The sequence below is a fragment of the Papaver somniferum genome, chromosome 2 (genome assembly GCF_003573695.1).
Source record: "Papaver somniferum cultivar HN1 chromosome 2, ASM357369v1, whole genome shotgun sequence".
NCBI classification, from domain to species: domain Eukaryota; kingdom Viridiplantae; phylum Streptophyta; class Magnoliopsida; order Ranunculales; family Papaveraceae; genus Papaver; species Papaver somniferum.
Window position 1 is genome coordinate 143,180,981 of NC_039359.1, and position 22,511 is coordinate 143,203,491.

Here is a 22,511-nt window from a genome sequence, read left to right on the forward strand (position 1 = left end):
CCTCGAAAGAAACCTAATTACATGGAACTGCTTGACCACTCACTCGCATCTAATTTTTTTTCTCGAGACGAGTTTCTAGACTCGCAAAACGATCCAGTAATTCTTTGTGTTTCTGTTCAGCTCTTTCTCCATTGAGACAATTCATAAGAGCAGTTTTCTCATCCCTCTCTCTTTGGATTTCAGCTTTAAGAATGAAATTTTCTTCTTCCAAGTCGGAAACTCTTTTTTGAAAGGTGGAATTGCTTAGTTCTAGTTTGGAGATCTTTTCCTCAAGTGCTTGTTTGTCAGCCAGGGATTTCGTAACCGATTCTTTTTTGGTAATACCTGGTAGACTATAGAAGGGCATGTTCTCTTCTTCATGAGACCAGGTACCCATTTCCCCATCATCATCATCAAATTTGAGCACCAAACCTTGATTGTTTATAAACTTCCAAATGTTAGTATTCACCGGGAAGCTAGATTCGAAGTCCTCATAATCGCTTTCTTCGTTATCTCCCATCGAGAGATGTTTAGAGAAATCTATCCTTTCATTATCAGTGTTATATGCGCTTGCCACAGGGTTATCAGAATACTCTTGTGTAATCCTCCCTATGAATAATGAATGGTTGAGGGAAGGACAATTAAAAATAAACAGCTGAGGATCTCTATACCACGACATAATTAACGATCAGTCTGTTAACCAACGAAGAGTATAACAAGATAGAACTTAATGTGAGATGGAAGGAAAAGAAAAGAGAGAGGATATGAATATTTCTCATCTCCTAGCTAGACAAAGATATATATAGAAGACATCAGCAACACAATATGCTTGTCGGTACAGCTCAAAAGACAAAAGTAACATTGTCAAATATAACAACATAATTAGCCACAGGGGAGTGTATATGAAAATGAAATGAGCATCTTGATGCAAGCTTAGCTTAAGTGGCTCCAGCGCATTTGAATTGTACTGTATATTATAAAATGATGAGAACATGGTCGCCATCCACCTACGTAACACCTAATTAATAGTCTTTTGCTGACACCGCGATATAAGAAGATAACGTGCCCATGTCGCTTCATGAGAGGAAGTGCATGGCAAGTTTTCTACCACTTTCTTATTAACTTAAAAGATTTGAAACGAAGTAAAGAGTGAGCAAACAACAACTATACAAAGTCAACTACTATATATAGTGCCATAGTTCTATACTCTTGAGTCTGTAGTACTGTTAGATTTTAGAGAAAAAGAAATGTTTCTCCAGAAGCTAATCAATGGATTCCTCTTCATTTACTTTCTTCTCCTCGCGATTCAAACTCCATCACTGAATGCTCAAATAATTTTACCTATTGAGTTCTTTCCTAAATTTCTTATCGATTTAGTTTCAAAATACATTCAAGAAAACAATGATTATTTGATTTCCGAGAAACCTCATTTCCGTGTTGGACTTGCTTGGGTTGAACTTATTCTTTATTGGCCTCTCGCTATTGCTAATGTCTATGGGTTACTCAACAAAAGATCTTGGGTTAAAAAGACTTGCTTGATTTATGGCGTTTCTGCTTCTACTAACTTGGTATGTATTTTCTTCCCAATATCTTTGAAGTCGTTTGATATCCAAATATGTGAATGTTGATTTGAATTTATTGTTTTTTTAGGTTGCAATTTTGTCAGAATTGATTGGATCCGGAAAGGGTTCACCAAAGCTTGTGAGTAATTTTTATGGACCTTTCATGATTGCTACAGTAATCTGTATTTTGAATGGACTCACTACGACAACATCTTCATCATCTACACGAACACCGATGCCTAGAAAGAAGAGGGTGTAATACTTGTTTTGATCTGGAATCTGATGTATCTCATCTTATATTCTGCGCTTCAATTTTAGTCTTTGAGAACCTTGTAGTGATTGACATGCTATTACTGTATCAATTTAATTCTGGAATGAACAAGACAACCGAACATACCAAAATGAAGCAGAAACTGGGTCGATTGCCAAATATTTTTAAAACATGGTTCTAATGGACAAGTAAAAATTAGTACACAAAATGGTTAAAAAGACCAAAATTAACAATTCCTGAGTGAAATGGACAGTTAGATTTTGATATTGTTTAAATGGACAAAAATGTAAAAATAGACAGGATGTAACCATTTTCATCATGTCCATTTTCAAATATTTTTTTTTTTATTTTTAATTTTCAAAGGATGTATCCAGTTTCATCCTTACTATTTTTAAATGTAAGCTATCCTTACTATTTTTTTTTGGCCATTTCACCCAAACTATTTTTTACTCGTCCATTTGAACCGTGATTTAAAAATATTTGGACAAATGACACATTTTCCGAAATTAGTATGAGTGAAATGGACACCAAGAAAATAGCAAGAATGAATCTGGATTCATCCTGACTTAAACTTAAAAAATAGCGAGGGTAAAACTGAATGCATCCTAATGTAAATTAAAAATAAGAAAAAGTATTTGAAAATGGGTAGGATGAAACTGTTTACATTCTGACTATTTTTACATTCCCGTCTATTTAAACATTATCAAGTTTTACAGATCTTTTTCACCCAGAAATTATCGTTATTGGGTTAATTGTTCAATTTTGTGCATTTTTTTAAGATATTTTGCTTGTAGAAAAATCTATTTCCATATTGGCAAAGGATGTTAAACAAGACAGGCACTCAGGAAGCGCTCCAAATTTCCTCACATGCTCTTAATATGTGAGAAAAACAATGAATTCAAATGAAACGAAGAGGTAAAACAAGTCCAAGTTCACAACCTCTGACCTCACCACATGCAACATAAACAAATTCAAAGAAATATGACAAAAGTTGATACAATTAAGCATGGATAATGCCTTTATTTGGCTAATGAGCCTCTAAACATCAGACGGAAGCTTCGACCTGCTGATTTGAAGACATATTAACATGTCTTTTGTGCGTCAACTGACATCTCCGACGCAAATGGCTTACGGGCTGCATAACTAATTCCTGCATTGCTATAGGAACCCTAAATGTCGGGATCAAATCTCGCCTCTTCTCTATTGGGAGTCAACTCCGCAACATTCACAACCACAATTGGAAACATTCCTCGATAAAAATAGCTAGTTTCAACGTTGGTTGTCTTATCAACTCCGAATTTTGGAGCACCATCTGCTTTAGTGATTGTCAGAGTAGTATTCTTCGAAAAGGTTTGAACATCAAGTTCCTCGAAAGGAACCCAACTACTTGGAATGGCATGACAACTCATCCATGGTCCCTCAACAGCAGATCCATCTTCAGCACCAGAACACCCTTCAAGTTTTGACGTGACATCTAAAATTTGTTTCTCTAGATGAGCTTCTAAACCGGCAAGACGAGCAAGTAATTCTTCGTGTTTCTGATCAGCCTTTTCTCCATTAATATCATTGGTAGGAACACTTTTTGCATCCCTCTCTTTTTGGATTTCAGCTTTGAGGGTGGAATTTTCTTCTTCCAAGTCCGAAACTCTTTTTTGAAAGGTGGAATTGCTTTCTTCTAAGTTTGAAATTTTTTCCTCAAGTGCTTGTTTGTCGGCCAATAATTTTTCCGTAACCGATTCTTTTCTGGTAATACCTGGTAGACTATAGAAGGGTGCGTTCTCTTCCTCGTGAGACCATGTACCTCTGCTACCATCCCATTTGACCACCAAACCTTGATTGTTTATAAATTTCCATATTGGAGTATTGATAGGGAAGCTAGATTTGAAGGCGCCAAAATCGCTTTCTTTGTTATTTCCCGTTGAAAGATGGGTATGGAAATTTAAACTTTCACTACTACTGTTAAATCTACACAAAATTGGTTAAAAAGACCAAAATCAACAATTTTGGGTGAAATGGATAGTTAGATTTTGATACTGTTTAAATGGACAAAAATGTAAAAATAGGCAGGATGTAACCAGTTTCATCGTGCCCATTTTCAAATATTTTTTCTTATTTTTGATTTACACAGGATGTATCCAATTTCATCCTTGCTATTTTTTAAATTTAAGCTAAGATGAATCCAGTTTCATCCTTGCTATTTTTTTTGGCCATTTCACCCAAAGTATTTTTTACTCGTCCATTTTAACCGTGGTTTAAAAATATTTGGACAAATGACCCATTTTCCGTTAAATCTAGGGGTGCATCCCTACCTATATCCGCCAATTCTATCATACCCGCCAGTGTTTTAACCGTATCCTATCCTACCCACTATTTGGCGGGTAGGATAACGGGTAAAGATTTTCTTAACCGCCGTTAGATGGGTAGGGTGACGGGTAAAACTCGAAATTATCCTACCCTACCCGCCTATTTATCTAACAGCCGTTAGTAGCCGTTGATCTTTCTATTATTGATCATCTTTGCCGTTGGTTTTTTATTAATCAACTCAACCTAAAAACTAAATTCATTTTCGTTTCATCTCTTCATACTTCTCCTCTCTATACAAAAACTCCCAGAATCCTAGATTGAAAATCCAGTTTGTTTCTCAATAATTAGAAATCAAAGTTAGAAATCGAAGAGGAACCTCACTCTCATATCGAAGATCGAAACTCACTGTCACAATTCATTCATCGTCCTAACCGAAATCAAAACGTATGTATCAGTAGAAATCTAAAGTAACCATTTCCATCGAGTATCTTTTTTACCTCCAAACACAAGAGTTTCAGGCTTACAGCTAAACTTTATCTTTGGGGTTTGTCAATTTTGGGTGCAAGAGTTAAGGATCTCCCTTAGTGGTTTTGTTTTTAAAAATTTATTTTTCCCTTAATTCAATTGGTTAGTTATTTGATCAAGATGTTGTAGATTGATTTCATTTTTTTCAATTTATAACTTGGGTAGGTCGTAATGGCCATGATTGCATGTTTTCTTAATTTGTTTTAGGAAAATTAAATTAGTGTTCCTTATTTTTACATGAGTTATGGGTTTCTTTGTTTTCTTGAAATGACCTAGTGTTGCCTCTGTTGTTCTTCTAATACTGTTTTTTCATTAGGGTATGACTGATTTATGTGATTCTGTGCATACCCATCTTGAGATTTGATAAGCAGTAGCCATGAGTATGTTAGGTTTCGGTTCAAGTTTTTGATTTTTTTCTATTCCATTCTCAAAATCTGTGATGTTGAGTTGAGTTATTGTATAGTTAAAATTACTTAAGCTAATTGTGTTCAGTGTCTCTCGCTGGTTGTCAAATCTTGGATGTAAAACCTTTAATGGATAAAATGCAAGTGTTATAAGTTTCTGCCTAGTATTGTCCGGACTTTTTCTTTGGATAAGGTTGTTTTGGTTTAGTGGTCGATGGATGAAAATGTGCATACAACTAGAAAGGCTTGGAAAAGCACATTCTGTTGATTAAGGATTTTGTTTATCAATGTAATGGTTTATGTGGCTATAATAGATCCAAAATATCAGTTATTTTGGTTGGGGCGGGAAGCTTAGAAGGATTCATTTACTCTTCCATGTTGTTGTTCTTATACTAACCATTGTCGACCTTGGTGAACTGATGTGCGACATTATAATTTACACCTTGCTTTGTAATTAGCATTTATATTCCTGAATGCTTTTTAATTAGGATTACAGACTGCTGTCAGTTCAGCGGGTCCTGCAAACAAATGTTGGGGGTTCTCTTTTGAACCCAGGGTGAGTCTCTCTACAAGATATGATCATTCATAGAGCTGTAAATGTATTCTGATGTAAGCACCGATACGTCGTTCAGTTGTACGAGGTATCTTCTTTTTGCACTTTAAATTGGAAATTTTCGTAAATGTTCAACATGCTTGGATCCTTATTCGACCCAATTGTGCCATAGGGCAAAACGGGACATACTGAATCTTGACTCAACCGTTTATACTTCTTCTTCATGACCAAAACTATGCTGCAAGGTTGTCTCTATTTTACTTTAATTTTTATTTTTTGTCATCTTTGTAAATGATATATTCTCTTGGTTTAGGTGATGGGAAGCAAGACAAAGATTTTTATCTTTTTGGAGTCAGTCACCGGAGGGGAGCTCTTTGAAAAAGTTGTAATTTATCCATGAAGTCCCCTGTACCATGATTAGATGCATGGAGTCTAAGCGTTATGATGGGAACACAAGGTCTAAGCGTTGAATTTAGATATATAGGTTCTCGACAAAGATTTTTATCTTTTTGGAGTCAGTCACCGGAGGGGAGCTCTTTGAAAAAGTTGTAATTTATCCATGAAGTCCCCTGTACCATGATTAGATGCATGGAGTCTAAGCGTTATGATGGGAACACAAGGTCTAAGCGTTGAATTTAGATATATAGGTTCTCGACACGGTGCCAGCATGGGTGTCTGGAACCAGCAAAAACACATCAGTATGTGTGTAAATTAATTTACCACAGAGACTTAAAGGTTTATTTTCTGGAATGTGTTAATTTTGTAGAAATTAGGAAACTTCAGATCTACAAGATAGGATCATTCATAGAGCTGTAAATGTATTCTGATGTAAGATGGAGTAAGTAATTGTCTGTACACAGTCCTCTTGGTGATATTGTGCATGTGAAGGAGGTAAATGCAAGGACACTAGTTCATTTAGGATATAGGTCTCACAGTGCAGAAGCAGTTTGTAAATTTAAGTATTTTCAAGGCTGTAATCAGAGATTAAACGTCAAGAGTAACAAACTTGGTGTGCTGCTAATGGGATTAAGACCACATACTAACTGGGAAATCAATCCTCACAGTACTAGTTTTATGCGCCTTAATTACACCTTGCTCTGTAATTAGCATTTATATTCCTGGGTTTTTTTTGCAATTTCTTGTACTGCATATTAAAGCTATGAAATTTAATGTTGTTAGTTTTAGTTTGTGCAGGCTTAGTGTGAGCAAACATGATTGAGATTACATAAGAGATGTCAACGAGACCTCATATTCCCTCTCAAGCTGCATCTCAATTTGTGCAGCGAAGGGCCAGTACTGTTGCATCTCCGCCACCTCCACCTCCACCTCCACCATCTTCTCAACTTGAGGTCAGAGAAAGTAAGAAGCGGAAGAGGACATCTTGGGTATGGGGGCATTTTACGACGATTTTTGATGAAAATGGTATTAAATAGGGGAAGTGTAACCATTGTGAAGGCATGATGCTTTTGTTTGTTCATTTTTCCCTAGTTAGATTGGCAGTACCATTGGGTACATATTTAGATAGGATGACTCTTATTTGCTGTGTTGTTGCAAGATTTCATTTTTGTTTTTTGGGAAGCATTTTTTGTATACACAGTCAAGGTAGTAACTAGTAACCAGAAAATCCAGAATATAGAAAACTATCAAAAAAAAAACGGTTATACCCGCCACCCTATCCTACCCGACCCGCCAATTAATGGGTCGGGTAGGATCTTACCCGTTTAGTGGAGGGTAGAGTGACGGGTAAAAAATTTCTTACCCGCCAGTCAGCGGGTAGGGTGGCGAAATAGGCCATATCCTACCCACCCTACCCGTTGTGCATCCCTAGTTAAATCCTCCTGGCATTGGGGTATCAGAGTACCCTTGTGTGATCCTACCTACGTAAAATGAATGGTTACTGGCAGCACAATAAAAAATAAACAGCTGAGGATCTTTATACCACGACATAACTCACTTTGTTAACTGACAAAGAGAATGAGAATCTAACAAGAAGGAAGAACCTAAATTGTGAGATGTGAAAGAAAAGAGATAGGATATGAAAATTCCTTATCTCCTAGACCAAAACTTATGTAGAAAACATCAGCAAGACAATATGTAAATACAGCTCAGAAGATGAAGTAACAATGTCATATATAATATACTTAGCTACAGGGAGTTCGTATTGGCTCCAACCCCTTTGAATTGTATATTAAAGCTGGCTGCCCCTTGATTGGAATTAAGTTTACTTATACAAAGTCAACAACTATAGTTTATACTCAGAAGTGTTGCATCATGCATGAGGAAGCCTTTGATGTTGAATTCTCACCCAACTGCCAACTTGTTCATGGAGGTCTGAACTCTCAAGGGACGATATTAATTAAAAAAGTCATTGCTCGTTAGGTAGCCGGCTTGATCGAAGAAAATGTACAGTACTTGTAGTTGTAGGAAATCCTACAACCACGCTCTTAGTAAAATTTATAGAACAATCTAAGTAATCATCGTAAGAATCATAAGAACTTTCATTAAAATCTTCAAATCAGATACAAAGTTATGAGAAAAACCTAACTTGGGAAGCAAATTATCTTTCTCTCTCATAAATATCTTGTCTAAACTTTCAAAAAGATCTCTCAAACACAATGGTGGCTAGCTCCTTATATAGGAGTTTTACAAAGTGGAGTACAGCTAATAAAACCCCTAAATTCGGATCTGACGTGCGTCCGTGTCGCATAGGAGTTCACCATTGCCGCACGGTTTCTTCATTGCCGCATAGATCTTCACACTTTAATTGTGACTAGAGTGATGTCATCTGATGCGTCATTCTGTGTATGTGCTGTGCATTCGCCTTCGATCCCTTCTTGCGGATATCATTTCGCATGGCTGTTAAGTGTGCGCTATTTTGTACCCACATTTTGCCTCTTCTCTTACCGTTCCTTTGTGATAATGAGCGGTGTGAGAAATTCTACTTGTCTTTTTGCCGCACCCGTTTATCTTTTCACATTCTTCTTGGACGACATGTCTCCATGATTTCGGCTTAACCGTCTACACGTATTGACTTTCTCCTTTCTAACCGACACGTTTTGAATTAAGCGATTGTCTTTTTTTCTCTATTTATCAAATGGGACGAGGAGAGATAAATTTTCCTTCTTCACTTTACCTTCCTTTTTCTTCTCTGCAAATCTTCTGTAAACCGTCATCGTCTTCCTCTTCTCAGAATCTTGATTTTCTTCGTCTTCTCCAAGTCTTGATTTTTCCTGTTGTTCTTATGGATTATCATCCAAGGTTAGTGTATTTCGCCACTATTGCTACCTTATTTTCTCTTTTTTGAATTTCCAACTGCCATTACTAATCAACCATCGTTTTATTCCCATACTGGTTTTGTTTCAGCAAAAGCTCCTCCTCCACTGGTAGTCTTCGTGTTACAGTTGCAAACCCTAGATCTGTTTTGGGTTCTAAAAATGATGAAGCTCTCAAGAGGAAGCCTTCGCATAAAAAGGTAGTAAGAAATATTTTCTTTTCTTTTAAACAATATTGTTGCCTTTGTTTCTTATCTGCATTGTTCTGCGAAGTATACCGAGTGCAATATTGTTCGCGAGAAGAAGAAAGTTAAGAGGGTTCACAAAGCTCTCACAGTCAACATTTCTCTTTCCATTCCGGAGCTCGACTATCAACCGCGTTCTCAAAAGCAGGTTCCTTTTGATGATGCTTTTAATATCACTGCGAGAGATGTCATCACTCAAGTAGACGAGAATATTTCCGCGCTTTTGATAGATGCTAACCCCTCTGATGATGCTGTTGCCTCAGTTCCCTCGTGTTGTCTCCACTTTTCCAAAGGAAACTCTCGCTCTCAAGGAAGCTACCTTGGTTGACGATGCTACTACCTTTTCTTCTGAGAATGTATCCGCGCCAGTGGTGGATAAGACTGTTTCTACTTTTGTGAATATTCCTTTGTCAGCGAATATTCCCGTATCCACGGAGAATATTACCATTCCCGTTTTAAAGGAAATTGCCTCTTCTGTATCTGCTCCTTCTTCTTCTTAGGTTATTTCTCCCTCTTTGAAGGTTGCCTGTACTGATAAGGAGGTTTTGGAGGGAGTAAACTCTGCTACTCAAGCTTTTTCAGATATCATCAGCGCTGCTCACTTATCTATTAATGATCCGGTTAAGCTTCGCATTTGTGATGCTTTATCCAAGATGTTATGCGATTCTCCACCAAAAAAATCAACTAGGAGTGAGATCTTCTCACAGCTTGATCTAAGCGTCCATCTTGCTCTTGACCTCTTGATATATACTCTTTCGCTTATGCTTTTCTATTCGTTCTACTTTATCATATTTTCACTCTTATTTTATTTCTTCTTTAGGAATCTCGTCGCCGCATAGTCCAAGATGAAGGATTTTCTGAATCTTGTAATACCATTCTGTAACTTTCTCACCAAAACACTAAATTAAAGGAGGATCTTGGTAAATTATAACGTGAACTCCAAGCTGCAACCTTTGATTCCGAAAATCTTCAACAAGAATCAAGAACTCAGAGGTATGTTTACCTTTATCTTGTCAATTGCTTAAGAGAAGTTTGTACTTTGTGTGTTTATCCCTACCTTGTCTACCTTATCAATTGTTTAAGAGATGCTTGTATTCATGTCTTGAGTATCTTCGTGAGTTTGTTAAGACTTAAATCAGACGTGTGTTATGGAGAGATTTAATTATCAATATGCTGCTGAGGATGCTCGTGCGGCCAATGAGAAATTGCAGAATCAAATAGTTAATAATCATTCATTTTCGCTTGATCAAATTGAGAATTTAAAAAATGAGAATCTTTGCTTATCTAATCAGAATGAATTTCTGGACTCTCAAGTATCCTATCTCTCTGGAATGTTGTATAATGCTGATTTAAGATATCAAACTTTATCAGATGAGAATCAGGTTTTGACCACAGAGAAGCGGTCTTTTTTAAACAAAGAGGCGATGTTTTCGCGTCAATATCTTATTCTCCGGAAGGTTTGTGACAATCAAGAAGAATCCATTCGCGTAATAAGAAATCAACATGATGAGTGTACGAAGAAATTAACTTTGGAGAAGGAGAACATTATTCAGAGCAAGATAAATTTGACTGTGAAGATGAATGTACTTCGAGAAGAATATACACAACTAAAGGGGTCTCACGATATTCTTGTGAATGAGAAGTCTTCTCTTTCTCAAGATGAAAAGAAAATTCGCTCTCGTATTCAAGGTTTGATCGGTAATGATTTTGATACGGTTATGGAAAATATGAAAAGTAGTAGTCTCGCCCTATCTCAATACTTCATCTCTCAAAGGGAAGGTAGTCACATTAAGCTGAATACCTCAGTTTACTTCCACTTTCTAATTATTCTCATCTTGTGTCTGCGAAGTTTTCGCTCCGTTAATAATTAGATGTCTCCTTTTTGTAGAATCTGAAAGAACGCACCAGTCTACCATCCCCAAGTTGAGGTCTGATCTGACTAAGGCTAACAAAGAGTGCTGGAAACTTTCAGTCTTACTTGCCTCTTCCCGAGATAGAGAGAATAGGATATGTTCGTATCTTGGAAATTTCATGGCAGTTGCCCTAGAGAACACCAAGAACGGTGCTGCGCGAGAAGCTCATATTAAGGCTGAAATTCTCGCAAACCGAGTTTGCCTCGATAATTCAATTCCTCCAGTAGATGTGAAACCTCTTGATGGGGATGCAAACGAGGAACTTCCTGAGCCTGATAGCGATTACTACTATGTGAGCGATGATGATGAAAGTGGAGAGAATAGAGGCGAAGAAACTCTTTTTGAGAAAGGTCATCTTGAAAAGGATGGGTCTGGTGATGGTCTCCCTAAAGGCCCAAGTTCTGATGTCGATCCCAATTCTGAGGTTGGTGCTGAAGCGTCTGCACCAGATCAGAACATCTCCCCAAATGATGCTTAGCTTTTTTCTTTCTTCACTTTCTTGTGCGTCTGGATGTATTTTAACTTTGGATATTTCTTTTTGACTATGTAGATGTATCTTTTTATCTCTGCTACTTTTACGTAAGATTGTATTGAACAAGGAGAATAATACCTTCTTTTGTTATTCCCATACATTCCTCTTATTATTCTCCTTGTGAGAAATACCCTTTGTCTTTTCGTTTTGTTGTTATGTCCGTGCCTCAGTTTCTCTTTCATTATCTCCTGCAAAAAAATATTAGTTTCGATTTTATTTTTCTCATGAGGTCTTACTGAGCCTCCCTAAGTAAAGGTCTTATTTTTCCTAATATATTATTTTACTATTGTGCGGTGAAATCGCAGGCGGTCTTTAAATTTTCATGCAATGACCCATTGATCTCGCCTTATCATCTTCTCGTATTATTTCCTCTACAGGATGTATTTACGTGCAAATACGACGAGTCTTATTACCCCCCATGAGTAAAAAGCTTCATGATATTTGCGTCTTTTGACACAATTCAGCTCCCTAATGGAGGGTGTCGTCCTTATATTCCCCCTGACTCCCCCTTCAAGGAAGCTTACCCCTACCGGGTTAGGGTGGTATCTTCCATCCAGTGATGCAACAATCAGTTGTTTTCATGACCTCTTATCCCTCCTCCGATATGGATTGTGGTTACGAGACCGCACCCTAAATGGGGTTTCTTGAGGACCGAGTGCATCATAGTCAAGACTTGTCAAGAGTGGCCAGGTACGTCCAGACGCCCCAGGCACTCTTGACTCAACCGTGTATCCCGGCTCCATGATCGAGTTTCTGCACTCCTTAGGAGAGACTTTGTCACCTTAATCTTTCGACTAAGGCGCCTCTCCTGGATGGTCTTTCGTTTCACCCAAAATCTCCATGACTCAGGTTTCAGGGTCGGTGTAGCTTTCCCCAAAGTCATGCTAACTAGATTTTCCCCAATTATGACGTGCGTTAGGTCTTATCATTTCCTCTTGTTGTATATGCGAACTAGAGTGCACGCCACAATTGGATGCCTAGCCTCCCTAATTAGAGTTGTTACTTCTGTTGCCTTCTATTAAGGTCTTATTATAAGGTCTTATTTTCGCCTTTTTCTTGAGGTATTTATCATGTATAAAGAAGAGAAATCTTTAATTTTATTTATTTGGTTTATCAGTACATCTTCGATGAGTTGTGAAAAAGAAAAACTTCGCATCTTCGAATGTATGTGTTGCATCTGAGTTGCATGTAATTGTCTTCTTCATATGTGCGGTTACTATTGCATGAATTACGGATAATATTTCTTTAAATATAATTTGTTCCATGAATGTTCAAGCTTTCGACCTGTGTTTCTCCCCTCAGGATCCATTAGCTCATACGCTCCATTTCCAACTATCCTCTTTATTATGTATGCTCAATCCCATAGTTTCTCCAGTTTTCCATCCCCTCGTTTCTGATAAGGCGGTATTTCTCTCAACACTAGCTCTACTGGTTGGAATTCTCGTTCTTTGACGCGCTTGTTGTATTCTCGCGCTATCCTTTTATGGTAATTTTCCATATGTTGCAGAGCAATTTCTCTATTTTCTTTTAGAACATCCAGTTTTGTTAAGATCAAATCTTTGTTCAAGTTCCTTTCCCATGCCTCTTTTTTAGTTGTAGGAATGATGACTTCAGTTTGCAACACCGCCTCTACTCCATATGTTAGACAGAAGGGAGACATTCCTGTATCTTCTCTCTGAGTCGTTTTATATGCCCATACTGCATTGTTCGCACCATCCCTTATTGTATCCTTCCAACTTCTTCTTCAATATATCCGCAATGGTTTTGTTAATTGCCTCAGCCTGCCCATTGCTCTGTGGGTACAAAGGGGTGGATTTTCCGCTTTGGATCTTGAATGCATTGAGCATCATTTCTATGTCTTCACCTTCAAATTCCTTTCCATTATCAGAGACTAATTATACAGGAATTCCAAATCTGCAGATGATATTTTCAAATATGAATGTGAAGATATCTCGATCTCGAATATGCTGCACTGCCTTCACTTCTGCCCACTTTGTGAAGTAATCTGTTGCTACTATTAAGTATCTCCTTTGTCCAGTTCCTGGTATGAATGGGCCTACAATATCCAGGCCCCACTTTGCAAATGGCCATATGCTTGTTGAAGAGTTTAGCGCCGCTCCAGGTGCATGTATCTTCTTTCCATGACGTTGGCATTCTTCGCATCGCCTGGATACCCCCTTCGCGTCCTCATACATGTAGGGCCAATAGTACCTTGTATCTTTGCTTTATAGGATAAAGACCTTCCCCCACTATGGTTCCCTGCGTCACCATAGTGTAGTACCTTTAGGATTTCCATTCCTTCCTTTCGCGTTAAACATCTAAGTGATGGTCTGAGGAACGATTTTCGATAGAGCACGTCTTCTCTTAATTCATAATTTGTTTCCCGGATCTTTAACTTGTGTGATTCTAACCTGTTTCTTGGTACTTCTCATTTTTCTAGATATTGGCGGAGTCGTGTCCTCCAATCTGCGTCTTTCTCTGCTTGGATTTCTTGTGCATATTCCACCATCATTATGTCTGCATTTTCTTCTTCTTCTTATTCTTCTTTCTTAATTGAGGGGAGAGAAAGCGTCGTTATCTTTATATACCGTGCGGTTGGATCCACCATCATTGAAGAGGAAAATGCTAGTGCATCTGCAAGTCGATTATCTTTCCTAGCTATGTTCCTCCAAGTTATGTTTTCAATTTTCGCTGAGAGCTCTTCCACAAGTTGCTTGTATTTTTGGAGAGACGGCTCATTTGTACTATACCAACCCTGTGTTTGGCGTATTACCAATTGCGAATCACTTGTTATTCTAATCTCTTTTAACTTCATTTCAATTGCCAGCTTTAACGCGTGTACCACTGCTTCATATTCGGTTTCATTATTGGTTGATGCGAACTCCAATCTGAATGAATAAGCCATCCTTGCTCCTTTTGGTGAAATGAATACTATCCCTATTCCATTTCCCTCTCCATTGGAGGATCCGTCCACCAATATTTCCCATATATTAGTGTTATGCTATGTTAATAGATCACTTGGGTTTCCTTGCTCCTCATCGATTTCTATCATCTCCTCCACGTGTTCATCTTCTTCTAATGAAAATTCTGCCAAGAAATCCGCTATGCCTTGTGATTTTGGTGAAGAAAATACTTCAGATTTGATTTCAAAATGCCCCACTTGTGCATTCCACCTTTCGATTCTTCCTGATCTTATCGAATTTTTCATTACAGACTCGATGGGTACTTTAGTCAGTACCTTAATCTTGTGGGCTTGAAAGTAAATACGAAGCTTTTGTGTTGCATAGACCAATGCAATGATTAGCTTCTCAATCTTTGAGTAATTTTTCTCTGCGGCATTGTAGGTTTTGGTTATGTAGTATATTGGCTTTTCCCCTCCTCTATCCAAGCGTAGCAAGACAACACTTAATGAGTGCGGTGTTGATGCCAAATATATTAGCAATTCTTCTCATGGCTCCGCTTTCTGCAAAATAAATAAATTCATTAGGTATTTATTAATATTTTGCAGTGCTTTGTCGTTGTAGATGGTGGATTTTCGACAAAGTCTAAAATCGTAAACCCATAATTATACGAACTTCTGATCCAGCAATCAGACGCGAGTATCGAGACACAGGTCTCTCATCGAATCTCTGAATGAGAATACTGTCTCCCAGAGTACATGCAGATATGTAGTCTCTCGGCTAGGCAACGACATATCTAATGAATACTGAACACTTCAGTAATTACTTCTATATAGAATCACGAGATTGGACGGCTCCTAGACAGCTTGCCTGCTAGTATAGAGCAATAACGTCTTCAGGATACAAACAACAGTTTTCCCTGACTATATAAAGGATATGACGCTTCTACTAGCTCATGTCGCTTAGAATAATTAATGATCCTAGACGATCGTACTAGTATAGAGCCATCAATTAATTATTCCTAAATTCTTGGATTCATCCACTGAATTTCTGAAAATATTCAAATATTTTCGTAATATTTCGTTACTTCAATCTATGGTTCTTCCCAGCAGAATTCCATGGGTTAGTAATAAATATTCAACATACGGGCGTCTGAGTTACCTTCGAGTAAGCCCCGACTCAAAAGGTGCAAGTGTATTCGACGATGATGCACTAACAATCGCCTGAATGCACGAACGAGTATTTCAAAATACGACGAAACGATGAACCTATGCAAAATAGGAAAGAAAATAATAAATAATAAAATATTGACCAAGGCACTGGGGGACTGGGCCCACTAGCCGGCCGGCCGTGCCGTGGCTAGTCCCATGCCAGTTTTATATTTTATCATATTTTTGTTATTTTCCTTGATCTTATGAAAATCCTTTCATTTGACCAAATATCCTTCGTTTTGAGGAAACTCCTCAGTTTCATGGTGTGTCTTTCGCACCAAGGAAATAATATAAAATTGGAAAAAATGTCGTGGGGCCGTGTTTATTGGCCAACCGTCCATGCCTTGGTCCCGGCCAGCCCCACACCTCATGGTTCCTTATTATTTTATTAATATTTCCCTAATCTCATGAAAACTCCTTAATCTCATGGTATTTTCATAAAACCATGAAAAATATAATATAAAATTAGGAAAACTCGTGGGACCGGGTCCCCAGCCGGTCCCACATGTCCCTTTATTTTATTATTATTATTTTAAGTTTTATTGATCCCATGAAATTCCTTGATTTCATGGTATTTCTCTCAAATTATGAAAATTCCTTCAAATCATGGAAATAATACACAAAAATTACATAAAATTAGGGAAACGCATGGGACCGGGCCCCAACCGGACGACCATGCTCAAAGCCGGTCCCACATGCCCTTATTTTATTATTTTAATATTATTTGTTTCGTTGATCCCATGGAAACTCCTTCACTTCAAGGAAACTCCTTAATTTCAACAAAATCCTTGATTTCATGATATTTTCATAAAATCCTGAAAAATAATATAAAATTAGGAAAAGGCACCATGGGATCGTGGTCACTGGCCGGTCGACCATGCCTTGGCCTCAGCGGTCCCACGCCTCATCGTTCCTTCATTTTATAATTATTTTCCTTCATTTCATGAAGTTTACTCAGTTTCAGCAAAACCCTGATTTTGTCATATTTTCTCAAATGGTTGCTCAAATGCACGCCAGAAAATATCAAAATTCTCAAGACTGAGACACAAACTTTTTGACGACGTGAGCATGTTACCTTGACTGACCAAGGTTGGTTCTTTGGTTCGCAAGGAGCCGGTCCCACGTATTTTCATGATTTGACCTAATTGCACGTATTAAGTCTAAAACTCCTCTAAATAATTTTGGAATTTTCATAGAGTGATCGTCATTCGATCCCGTGACCATCCAGGGTCGGTTTCATGACCCCTTGGTCGGTCCCTTACCTCTTCATAATTAATTAGGTTTTATCACCTAAGACTCAGACGAGCATTGTATGAGGAATGATTGAACCAACATTTGATCATTATTTTACCAACTCTTCAAGAGATCTTGGTATTTGCTCATTCGAGCATCCGGGCGCTACATGGTCGATCCCTGATCCCATGTAGCCGGTCCCTCCTTCATTCCATGGTTGAATTTTCAATAAACCATCAAATTGGTCATCAATTGATCAAATTAGGGTTTCTGAGTCCAAGGATCATAATTCCAAATTCGAACGATAATAATTTTGCGACGATCTCATGATCATCATTTTATTATACTCGGTTCAACTATCAGTATTCTAATTAATGTTTTATTTTGGTCACGCTACCAATAATTCATCAGACGAGCAACACTTGCTTAGATGGGCAATATTTGCTCACACCAAGGAATATTGGTTCAACCCTCAATATTCAACAATTTATCGAATGAGCAATACTTGCTCGCCTCAACTATCAACGTGAGAATTATACCTCTGTCTCAACAGACACGTTCAACTCATGAGTCTCAGAACATTTTGCAAAATCATGTTCAACTCAGCAAATACATGGACTCATCGTCCCATGAAGTCATGAAGTAACAACTGACTAATTACACCACGAGACGTCAATCATGTCACATGGGGGGATATTAACTAGGGTTTTGGTCTGGTGGTCTACGGCACGTGTGTTCATACACACGATGGAATGTGAGCAAGTCGTGCAATCAGTTGAAGGAGTTAACAAAGTTGTGGATGGAAAATCGACCAAGTCTCCGCACGATGAGCAACTGGTTTCAAACACGATTTCCATTTCCCCACTCTTTGATTCCATCAACTGTCACACTTCATGGGATCATGGTGTCTACAATTCCAGTAATATGAATAAGTCTCTGAATCATGATTGAAAACAAGAATCTCACGTCAAACAGACAACACGAGATTAACAACTCAACATCTGAGTAATCACTCTCAACAGAGATTCAATCATTTAGAACTTATCTTATTCAGAATACATAATACACCTATAATCTTTGATTATCATTGATTCCACACATTTCTCAGCTTCCCTCCTACAGATCGACCCATTCTCTCTTGTGACCGAATTTACTCTGGAACGACCATTGTCTTGGTTTAGGCCGGAGTACTACAGATTGTGAAATATGGTGCTCGACATTTTGGATTTGAGGTTTTTGAGTGTAGATATCAGTAACAAGCCTAGTATCTTGCTCTTGTTTTTTCAGTAACGCCAAGTTTGATATTAATTATGACTTATTTTATGAGCATTGATAGCTTAGTTCTCAGATCCTTATTGACAATATAGTCGGCGTAGATGTTAGGAGTAATTTAATACCAACGGGAAATGCAGTTTTAGTTTTAGTAATCGTAGTTACTTGTACTTGGGCCTTTTTTATATAAATTTTGTATAACACTTAATGTGACCTTGAGTTGAACACATATTTGATTGGGTTGTTTAGCTTGTTGTGCTTGTATGTGCCACGAAAGATAGTTTACCACAGATTATGGTTTGAGATATATGGAAGGTCTAATGTCCACATTTTTGGTTATGCTTCTCATACATGTCTGCTTATACATATTCCTTAATCAGTTTACTTGATAGCTGATAAGAGATGGTTGCTACCATTATGGGTAGTTCATACTATCTAATTTGACGAACTACGGTCGTGCTTGATCCCTTCGAGCAGCGGAGAGGGTACGTAGGCAGACGATATGCGGTTCAACACAACTCTACAAGGTTGTTCGTATCGTTTGAAAAGATTTGGTTACTGCTTGGAAGTTCATATCATTTATTCAGAGACGGTCGCAACATGATAGTGTATGTCATTGGTAAGAGGTAGTTGCAGTACTGGCTGTTCATATTACCTAGGAAGGAGATGATTGTTGTTTTTCGAGTTCCTATCATTTCTAAAGGATGTTCTGTTGAGCTTGGATGAGTACTTTGAGTTTGTCAGGCCCACTGGGGCACCCCACTTTGGTGGCTACCCGAAAGACCATTGGCACTGGCCGATGGTGGCTGGTATCCAGAACTACGCTGACATTGGAACTGACCATCTCTCACCCGTATGATACGGTGTGTACTGCCATGCCCACTGGGGCATCCCACCACCTCGTTGGCTACCCGTAAGACCATTGACACTGGCTGGTGGTGGCTGGTATCCAGAACTACCCTGGTAATTTTGACATTTACATGACCGCTAAAACGAGGTTTCTGCACAAGGTGATTCATATCATTTAGTTGATTAGCAATGATATTTAAAATTGATGACCCTTGGAAGGAAAACAGAGTTTGCAAGCGACTGAAAATTTTGAAAATCTTATTTCTCGAGTGACGTATCAGAGAGTCGGAGCTTGTCTAGCGGGTCGTAACCCGACCCATTCGGAACAGAAATTCTCTGGTCTGCCACAGTTGGTATCAGAGCAGTTCCGGTTCATTCGGGACTGTGAGTTGCGGACTCATCAATGCTTTAATCATAATGCGACTACAAGTAATCTTCTTACTTCCAAATTTTATTTTGAACTTTGGGGACAAAGTTCTTTTTAAGGGGTTGATGATGTGACAGTACGAATCTTTTCTCGGGTTTAACTCAACCCATTTGGACAAAAGTCACATTTTTTTTTATATTAGACAGTTCCCAAAACCCAGAAGTGGATACCTTTATAACTTTTGGATTCTCCAAATATAATCCATGGATGTAGGTTGCCCTTGTTTAAAGTAGAGGTGACTTAATACACTTGCATGCACCAAGACACATCATTATACACGTCAATTAGTGAAGAAAATCCATGGGTATTTTGGTCATTTTGTCAACTGAATGGAAAAAAAATAAAAAGAAGAAGAGAAGCAAAAATTAAAACATTTTTTCTTTTCTTTTAGTTTTGGAGAGGAAGGTATTTGGTTCTCTCTTATCTTATTCTCTCCTGGTATCTTTTACTTCTCTATCAACTTTAACAATTGGTGAGAAGGACAAGAGGATGTTAGAGCTAGAGAATCATGAAGTTGCTTGAGTTCAACTTGGATGGAGATGTGATTGAGGTAGGGATTTCATGATAAATCTAGTGTTTTGCAAAATTATGAAGATTTCACTATAAATCCTGTAGTTTGTTTAATTTGCATAAATGGGTAGTTGTAATTGATCTTGAATTGTTGATTTATGGGCATGAATTGTGTCAAACTTCAAATCGTTGTTTCATGCAAAGTTATGGTTCTTATGTGATATTTGAGGGTTTTTAACAAAGATTCAAAATATGTTTTATCCTAATTTATGTTTGAATTGAGAATTGATGAGAACTAGGGGTTTGTAATCCCTTCCGTAGTAATCCATGAATTGCATGTGTATGTCTTGTGATGTAGATGGTTAAAAATTGAATAAGTTTCATATTGAAGTTTTTGATTTTTGCATGGGGATCACATGTTTGATAAAATGTCATAAAAGAACCTATAAAATGATTGCTAGAACAGCCTTTTCGCAAGCCATTTTCGAGGCATATCTAAAGGGATTTATCTAATGGTTTATTAACGAGAAATGTTTGTGGTTGTGCCTTATGTAACCTGTTAAAATGGCGTGATGTTTGGATTTGTATTTTGTGAGTTATAGCCTAGAGAAAACAGCATGTCATAACTGATTTTTCTGAAGGAAGCACATGATAGGGTTTTGCCTGATGATTTCGAACTATTTATACTTTGAATTAGGTCTTGGTTCCTTCTTGGAAGTTGTAGAGGATTGCGAGAGGTTTCAGAAAGGGTAAAGTATGGTTGGTTTAATTATACACTTGAGAAGTTATCGTGTTGCAAACATAGCATATTAGAGTTAGAATTTCTGAAAACAACATTTTGTTATGCATTGTCGCAACCTTTTAAGCACCCTTTTGATTTTATTGTTTTTAGTTGATTTGATTCTTATGAGTTCGTGTTAGTTAAGTTAATTGCTTTAATTTTGAGAACTCAATCTATATTCGAAAAATACTGGTGTATAAATTAAGTTTAAAACAGATGGGTTCTTATATCATTTCGTGTGCTTACTACAATCATATTGATGTTATGGATGTACTTGGATTGGTGGATATATAACTTGCTACTTGTCCTGGTGACAAAGAAATGATCTAAGTAGTGAACCACTAAGCATTAGTATGCTGGTTTGGTTATGGTGTTGGTACTGATTTCCATCTTCAGTTTCATTGGTAGATGTACAGGCTTAAAGGTGTAGTAAGTCATCTAAACCCAAGATTATACGTTTAGTAATCTGCCAATATCTGGAGATCCGACCGTTAGAATACTGTGATGTATTAATATGTTCTAGTAGTATGAGCCATCATGCTACAGTAAAAATTTCACGACGATCGGGTGACAGTAGCTACTGAAAAACCTGAATACATTGGGACTGCGCGTTGCAAAAACAGGAATCTTTCACAGCCCACTCATCCGTCATTATTGCAATATGTGGTCATCGGATTGAATACAAACTCTCATAGTCTGATCTATAAAGTTTGTAGGGTGAATGTCATCGTTCATGGATGTGTATTAGTACTGTTATTTACATAGTACCATGTAATGCTTACCTCTCATGTGAGCCTCATGAAAAAATGTTGTTATTCTATTTTCTATGATACCAAGCTTTAAGTAAATGGTGGCAAGGAAGAGCCACTATGATTCATTCCTGTAATATCAGTACAAATTACATCTTAAGAGATTGAACTTTGAACTGTGCTAAAAAAGTACAAATTACATTTTAAGAGATTGAACTTTGAATTGTGCTAAAAATAGTCGATGCTTGTAACTTATGCAAGATCATGGGGAGGTGCTTGTAACTTATGCAAGATCATGGGGAGGTGCTCGTGCTTGAAATGTTACTTTTATCTTTGGTTTTATCTATTTTCATTCACATTTCATTTTTATGTGACGCCGCACACAAATTCTAGCTTTCACATTTTATGGTACCGTGCCCGAATATTGACTTCGATCTAGTAGGATGACTCATTTCTTTGATTCATTTTGACAAAGCTACGCAACATAAACATAACATGAATTGGATTTTTATTGTGGATATACAGCATAATGAATCTTGGATAGCTCATACTGAGACTTGATTGTGAAATATGGTGCTCGGCATTTTGGACTCTTTATTTGAGGTTTTAGAGTGTAGATGTCAGTAACAAGCCTAGTAGCTTACTCGTGTTTTTTTCATTAACGCCAAGTTTGCTATTAATTATGACTTATTTTATGAGCATTGATAGCTTAGTTCTCATATCCTTATTGACAATATAGTCGGCGTATATGTTAGGAGTAATTTAATACCAACGAGAAATGCAGTTGTAGTTTTAGTGGCGTATATGTTAGGAGTAATTTAATACCAACGAGAAATGCAGTTGTAGTTTTAGTAATCGTAGTTACTTGTACTTGGGTCTTTTTATATAAATTTTGTATAACACTTAATGTGACTTTGAGTTGAACACATATTTGATTGTGTTGTTTAGCTTGTTGTGCTTGTATGTGCCAGGAAAGATAGATTACCACAGATTATGGTTTGAGATATATGGAAGGGTTA

The 22,511-nt window shown here is 37.5% G+C and overlaps 1 protein-coding gene and 1 long non-coding RNA gene across 2 annotated transcripts; both read left to right on the top strand.

The window, feature by feature from the left end:
• Positions 1-1,092: 1,092 nt before the first annotated feature.
• Positions 1,093-1,947, top strand: LOC113354055. Its single transcript, XM_026597503.1, has 2 exons — positions 1,093-1,547; positions 1,630-1,947. Exons 1-2 carry the CDS (start codon positions 1,227-1,229, stop codon positions 1,798-1,800), a joined length of 492 nt encoding a protein of 163 aa, XP_026453288.1. The 5' UTR covers positions 1,093-1,226; the 3' UTR covers positions 1,801-1,947.
• Positions 1,948-19,848: 17,901 nt separating this feature from the next.
• Positions 19,849-21,727, top strand: LOC113354057. Its single transcript, XR_003361651.1, has 2 exons — positions 19,849-20,002; positions 21,140-21,727. It is a non-coding gene; the product is annotated as an uncharacterized LOC113354057 (long non-coding RNA).
• Positions 21,728-22,511: the final 784 nt, after the last annotated feature.